The 7,553-nt window shown below is 43.3% G+C and overlaps 1 protein-coding gene across 3 annotated transcripts in view; it reads right to left on the reverse strand.

Moving 5' to 3' along the window:
- Positions 1 to 7,022, reverse strand: part of LOC139265704 (centrin-1) — a 100,704-nt gene extending 93,682 nt beyond the window's left edge. For 2 of the 3 annotated variants that reach the window (XM_070882965.1, XM_070882964.1), the window contains exons 1-3: positions 5,533 to 5,615; positions 2,437 to 2,565; positions 1,129 to 1,266 (exon numbers count right to left, since the gene is read on the reverse strand). In XM_070882965.1, coding sequence (XP_070739066.1) covers positions 1,129 to 1,266; positions 2,437 to 2,559 — 261 coding nt within the window. In that variant the 5' untranslated portion in view covers positions 2,560 to 2,565; positions 5,533 to 5,615. Of the gene's footprint in view, positions 1 to 1,128; positions 1,267 to 2,436; positions 2,566 to 5,532; positions 5,692 to 6,971 lie in introns of those variants that run through there. The other variant, XM_070882967.1, reaches the window with a different exon arrangement.
- Positions 7,023 to 7,553: the final 531 nt, after the last annotated feature.

Consider the following 7,553-nt stretch of genomic DNA (forward strand, 5'->3'; position numbering starts at 1 on the left):
AAAAAAAAGCGGCTTTCTGAATCTTCTACAACTTTTAAAATGAAGATTATAGGAACATAGGAACAGGAGTAGGTCATTCAGCGCCTTGAGCCTGTTCCCCCCAGTGAGATCATCATGACTGATCTGAAATCTTAACTCTCTCCACCCGCCTTAGTTCCATATTGCTTTTATACCCTTGTCTAGCAAAAATCTATCGCTTTCAGGTTTTAAACCATTAATTGAGCTGGCATCCACTGCTTTTTGTAGGAGGGAGTTCCACACTTCTACCACCCTTTGTGTGAAGATGTTCAAACCTCTCTCCTGAATGGCCTGGCTCTGATTTTAAGGTTGTGTCCCCTTGTCTTAGAAGCCCCCCACCATCGGAAAAGGTTTCTCTCTGCCGTCAATTCCTTTCAAATTCATAAAAATCTCATCCAAATCACCCCATAACTTTCTATATTCCATGGAATACAGGCCTAGTTTATATAATCTCTCCTCATAATCTAACCCTTGGAGTCCTGGTAACATTCTGGCAAATTGGCACTGCACTCCTTCCAAGACCAATATATCCTTTCGAAGGGACAGTGCCCAGAACTGTACACAGTACTCCATATGTGGTCTAACCAGGACTTTGTAGAGCTGTAACAAAACTTTTTCCCCTTTATATTCCAGCCCTCTAATATTCTATTAGCCAATTTGATTCATTTTTGGATAAAGTTATGGAAAGAATTACAGATCCTGTGCAGCTAATAAAAACAGAAAACAATTATAATGGTGGCAGTTATTTCAGAAACTAAAATGCTTCAGTTCTCAAAGAGATCAATTAAAATGTTTCAATCCATCTTTCAGATGCGACATTAAACGGAGGACACCCTGCCTGTTTAGGTGCACAAGGGTTAGATCATGTAGCCCTTTTTCAAAGAAAGTGGAGAGGTCTCCACATGTACTGGCCATCACCAAAACAGATTAACAGGTTATTCATCTCATTTGCTTTTTCTGAGATCTTGTGTGCAAATTGGTTGCTGCTAACAGTGACTGTATTTAGAAAAAGTAATGAATTGATTGTAAAACGCCTTGGGACATCCAGAGGATGTAAAGGTGCTATATAAATGCAAAATATTTATTTTATGAATTGTGTAACAAACTCACCTGCAACTCTTCATCCGTGAGGTTTTCTCCAAGTTCCTTTGCCACACGTTTCAGATTTTTGAATGAGATTCGCCCAGTTTCATCATCATCAAACAACCTAAAGGCTTTCAGAATTTCCTCCTTTGTATCTTTCTCAGCCTGAAATAAACAGCCAAATGCAATGCGATTCATTTTACAATTTTGCTAAATATAGAAATAATTTCCATGCATCAGCTAAGCTCTCCAGGCATTGTATTGTCACACAAAGGGAGAACCATAAAGATGCTGCTTAAGTGGGATTATCAGCAGACAAATCCAAGCTCAATTGCACTTCTAAATATTGCAGGTAATTAGTTTACTGAAAGACGATGTATAGAAGGCACCTCAAGTCGCTGGAGATATATCACCAACGATGTCTCCGCAAGATCCTGCAAATCCCCTGGGAGGACAGGCGCACCAACATCAGTGTCCTCGACCAGGCTAACATCCCCAGTATTGAAGCACTGACCACACTTGATCAGCTTCGCTGGGCAGGCCACAGTTTTCATGCCAGATATGAGACTCCCGAAGCAAATGCTTTATGCAGAGCTCCTTCATGGTAAATGAGCCCAAGGAGGACAGCGGAAACGTTATAAGGACACCCTCAAAGCCTCCCTGGTAAAGTACGACATCACCACTGACACCTGGGAGACCCTGGCCGAAGACCGCCCGAGATGGAGAAAGTGCATCCAGGAGGGTGTTGAGCTCTGAAACTCAACGCAAAGAGCGTGAAGAGACCAAGCGCATGCAGCGGAAGGAGCGCGTGACAAACCAGCCCCACCGACCCCTTCCCTCAACGAATATCTGTCCCACCTGTAACAGGGTCTGTGGCTCTCGTATCAGACTGCTCAGCGATCAAAGAACTCACTTTGGGAGTGGAAACAAGTCTTCCTCGATTCCGAGGGACTGCCTATGATTAAATGAAGGCTAACATCAGGTGTGTATACCAAACCCTAAATAATTCTATGAACTTGACACTCCTCTCCTACTATGCAGAATGGCCCATAACTCAGTGAAGGATGTAGTGGTGGGGTGGGGTGGGATTAAGCAGCCAATAAATAGATTTCTTTCCACTGATTCCTTCTGTTGGCTCACTGGGATTAATCTGTAGTTTGTAGGGATAAGAGATAATAAGGAAGAAACTGCACACCTTATACATTGAAGGTTTCAAGCATACACTGCTAAAGCAAAACCCAGGTCTACAGATGAGAAGTTTGCCTCCTTTCATCGTGAAAATGTCTTTTTTTAAAGAAAGGAATACAACAAAGTCTACTTTGCTTTAAAAATTACCATCTTTTGTGTGATCACAGCCAAAAATTCATTAAAGTCGATCTTCCCAGTGCCTTCCTTATCAATTTCGGCAATCATCTTCTTTATTTCTTCTTTCTTGGGTTCAAATCCCAAAGCTCTCATTGCAACCTGGAAAAGATAAGAAATTGAAAAGCTATATACTTGTTGTAGTCAATTTAATATTACAAAACAAGTGGATATTCGGGTTTTTTATATACACAACACACCTTTGCCAAGTGGATTCATTTAACAAATGGAAACTTAAAACATATTTCTACTGGTATAAGGAAAAGTGTGCACAATAACTGAGAAAACTCAGGTTCTTGTTGATTCACCGTCCTCATGAAATGTAGCTGGAAAGTCACATGATTCATTTGTGTAGATCAAGAATAAATATAGAACCAGTAATGTATTACTGCTGATGTCCTATGTGAGGCATTATGTTCATTATTCTGTACATGTGATTGAGAAAACTCACCACAGATATAAAATGTTCATCTGTAAATTAAACTTGGTATAGAAGCAGTAAGCACATTCAACCCTGGTACAAATGACAAAGTATTTACAGCACAGAAAGAGGCTATTTGGCCCAACTGGTCCTTGCCAGTGAACCTCCTCCCACCCCTCTTCATCTAACCCCATCAACACATCCTTCTATACCTTTCTCTCTCATGTGCTTATATAGCTTCCCCTTGATTTACAGGTTTCCAAGTTGACCAGATGTACCACTGATATTCAGTTATGTGAGTGAACATAGAACATAAGAATTAGGAACAGGAGTAGGCCACCTAGCCCCTCGAGCCTGCTCCGCCATTCAACAAGATCATGGCTGATCTGGCCGTGGACTCAGCTCCACTTATCCGCCCGCTCCCCGTAACCCTTAATTCCCTTATTGATTAAAAATCTATCTGTGATTTAAATACATTCATTGAGCTAGCCTCAACTGCTTCCTTGGCCAGAGAATTCCACAGATTCACAACCCTCTGGAAGAAGAAATTCCTTCTCAACTCGGTTTTAAATTGGCTCCCCTGTATTTTGAGGCTGTGCCTCCTAGTTCTAGTCTCCCCGACCAGTGGAAACAACCTCTCTGCCTCTATCTTGTCTATCCCTTTCATTATTTTAAATGTTTCTATAAGATCACCCCTCATCCTTCTGAACTCCAATGAGTAAAGACCCAGTCTACTCAATCTATCATCATAAGGTAACCCCTCATCTCCGGAATCAGCCTAATGAAATCGTCTCTGTACCCCCTCCAAAGCTAGTATATTCTTCCATAAGTAAGGTGACCAAAACTGCACGCAGTACTCCAGGTGCGGCCTCCCTGCTTTTGTACTCCATCCCTCTCGCAATGAAGGCCAACATTCCATTCGCCTTCCTGATTACCTGCTGCACCTGCAAACTAACTTTTTGGGATTCATGCACAAGGACCCCCAGGTCCCTCTGCACCGCAGCATGTTGTAATTTCTCCCCATTCAAATAATATTCCCTTTTACTGTTTTCCCCCCCCCCCGCCGCCCCAAGGTGGATGACCCCACACTTTCCGACATTGTATTCCATCTGCCAAACCATAGCCCATTCGCTTAACCTATTTAAATCTCTTTGCAGCCTCTCTGTGTCCTCTACACAACCCGCTTTCCCACTAATCTTTATGTCATCTGCAAATTTTGTTACACCACACTCTGTCCCCTCTTCCAGGTCATCTATGTATATTGTAAACAGTTGTGGTCCCAGCACCGATCCCTGTGGCATACCACTCCACTAACCACTGATTTCCAACCCGAAAAGGACCCATTTATCCCGACTCTCTGCTTTCTGTTAGCCAGTCAATTCTCGATCCATGCTAATACATTTCCTCTGACTCCGTGTACCTTTATCTTCTGCAATAACCGTTTGTGTGGCACCTTATCGAATGCCTTTTGGAAATCTAAATACACCACATCCATCGGTACACCTCTATCCACCATGCTCGTTATATCCTCAAAGAATTCCAGTAAATTAGTTAAACATGATTTCCCCTTCATGAATCCATGTTGCGTCTGCTTGATTGCACTATTCCTATGTAAATGTCCCGCTATTTCTTCCTTAAAGACAGCTTCAAGCACTTTCCCCACGATAAATGTTAAACTAACCGGCCTATAGTTACCTGCCTTTTGTCTGCCCCATTTTTTAAACAGAGGCGTTACATTAGCTGCTTTCCAATCCGCTGGTACCTCCCCAGAGTCCAGAGAATTTTGGTAGATTATAACGAATGCATCTGCTATAACTTCCGCCATCTCTTTTAATATCCTGGGATGCATTTCATCAGAACCAGGGGACTTGTCTACCTTGAGTCCCATTAGCCTGTCCAGCACTACCCCCCTAGTGATAGTGATTGTCTCAACGTCCTCCCTTCCCACATTCCTGTGACCAGCAATTTTTGGCATGGTTTTTGTGTCTTCCACTGTGAAGACCGAAGCAAAATAATTGTTTAAGGTCTCAGCCATTTCCACATTCCCATTATTAAATCCCCCTTCTCATCTTCTAAGGGACCAACATTTACTTTAGTCACTCTTTTCCGTTTTATATATCGGTAAAAGCTTTTACTATCTGTTTTTATGTTTTGCGCAAGTTTACTTTCGTAATCTATCTTTCCTTTCTTTATTGCTTTCTTAGTCATTCTTTGCTGTCGTTTAAAATGTTCCCAATCTTCTAGTTTCCCACTAACCTTGGCCACCTTATACGCATTGGTTTTTAATTTGACACTCTCCTTTATTTCCTTGGTTATCCACGGCTGGTTATCCCTTCTCTTACCTCCCTTCTTTTTCACTGGAATATATTTTTGTTGAGCACTATGAAAGAGCTCCTTAAAAGTGCTCCACTGTTCCTCAATTGTGCCACCGTTTAGTCTGTGTTCCCAGTCTACTTTAGCCAACTCTGCCCTCATCCCACTGTAGTCCCCTTTGTTTAAGCAATGTTCAGGAAGAGTGCTTCTACAAAAAACAATGACCCACCAATTGTTATGAGCAACAGATAGTTTTCTAGCTACAGCAAGGTCAAGGAACATCAACATCCCTAAAAAGGATGAGTGCATTGTTTAACCGCCAGAATAACCTATACCTTTAATTCTTTGACATCAATAGACCCAGCACCATCTGTGTCAAACAGGTCAAATGCTTCTCTTATTTCCTGCTTTTGTTCTTCAGTAATTTCTGGTTTTGGTCCAGGCTTCTTCCTCTGTACTGTTGCACTCAAAGATGTTTTTTTATAGACAGAGGTCTGCAATATTGGAAACACATATTTATATATATTTTTCGAATAAAGGAAACTGAATTTTCTATAAATACTTTTCAATTGCAAATTTCAATAAAAACTTGCATTTATATAGTGTCTTTAACTTAGAAAAACACCTCAAGGTGTCACAGACAAAATGGACAAATGGATACCAAGCCACAGAAAGATCAAAAGGGGTGACATAAAAACTCAAAGATGGGATTTTAAGGAGGGTCTTAAAGGAGAAGAGGCAGTGGAGGGTTTGAGAGAGAAATTCCAGAATCTGGGGTCTCAGTGATGAAGAGGAAGGAGATCCATAAAAGGCCAATGTCAGAGGAATGTAAGGTTTGAGAGGGAGGGTTGTTGGGCTGGAAAAGGTTACAAAAGGAGCAATACCATGGAGATATTTAAACAACAATGAGAGTTTCAAATTTGAGGTATTGAGGGACCAGAAGCCATTGTAAATCAAGGGGGGGGGGGGGGGGCGGAGAGCAGTACTTGGCATGGGATAGTTTTCAAGCTATAGAATTTTAGATGAGCTGAAGTTTTCGGATGCTTTTATTTTTAACACCTAAAGCTCTTATTGGTCCCCTTGGAGGACAATACACACCCAGCAATTTCTCTGGAATGTGTTATTAGAACCACCCTGCCTACCTAACTTTGCAAAGCGTAATTCGAGCCATTCTGACTGCCGACTCCAGACACAACAGAGCTCACTTGAAACAGACAGGGCTCAGTCTCACTGGTTAAGACCTTCTCTCATCCCCCCAAACTAGTTCCTGCTCCTGCTGAGTCTGGAGCAGCGTCGGAGGGGGGTGCGTGGAGAGGCCTATAAAATCCCGCGAGGTCGGGCGGTGCGTCGCTGAGTCGGGAGCAGCGTCGAGGAGGTGCGCGGAGAGGCTCAGCTTGTGCAGCTACAGGGAGAAGGCAAAAAAGTAGAAAGAAATAGAAAGGGGACGTCACAGCCAAGGGGGTAAGTGATTGGCGAGTAGTTTTTATTTTTTCTCTTCTATATCAGTAAGTAAACTTTAGCACTGTTGCCAATTTAAGTGCATCTAAGGGTTAAGTCATGGCAGGAGAGCTCGGTCACGTCATATGCTCCTCCTGTACCATGTGGGAACTCAGGGACACTTCCGGTGTCCCTGACGACTACGTGTGCGGTAAGTGTATCCGCCTCCAGCTCCTGACGGTCTGAGTTGCGGAATTGGAGCTGAGGGTGGATTCACTCTGGAGCATCCACGATGCTGAGAATGAAGTGAGTAGCACGTGTAGCGAGTTGGTCTTACCGCAGGTGAAGGGTCCACAGCCAGATAGGGAATGGAAGGCCAGCAGGAAGAGCAGTGCAAGGAAGGTAGTGCAGGGGTCCCCTGCGGTCATCCCCTGCAAAACAGATACACCACTTTGAGTACTGTTGAGGGGGATGACTCATCAGGGGAGGGCAGCAGCAGCAGCAGCCAAGTTCATGGCACCGTGGCTGGCTCTGCCGCACAGGAGGGCAGGAAAAAGTGTGGGAGAGCGATAGTGATAGGGGATTCAATTGTAAGGGGAATAGATAGGCGTTTCTGCGGCAGCAACCGAGACTCCAGGATGGTATTTTGCTCCCTGGTGCAAGGGTCAAGGATGTCTCGGAGCGGGTGCAGGACATTCTGAAAAGGGAGAGTGAACAGCCAGTTATCGTGGTGCACATTGGTACCAACAATATAAATTAAAAATAGGGATGAGGTCCTGTGAGAAGAATTTAAGGAGCTAGGAGCTAAATTAAAAAGTAGGACCTCAAAAGTAGTAATCTCGGGATTGCTACCAGTGCCACGTGCTAGTCAGAGTAGGAATCGCAGGATAGCTCAGATGAATACATGGCTTGAGCAGTG

Source organism: Pristiophorus japonicus, chromosome 6 (genome assembly GCF_044704955.1).
Source record: "Pristiophorus japonicus isolate sPriJap1 chromosome 6, sPriJap1.hap1, whole genome shotgun sequence".
Taxonomy (NCBI): domain Eukaryota; kingdom Metazoa; phylum Chordata; class Chondrichthyes; family Pristiophoridae; genus Pristiophorus; species Pristiophorus japonicus.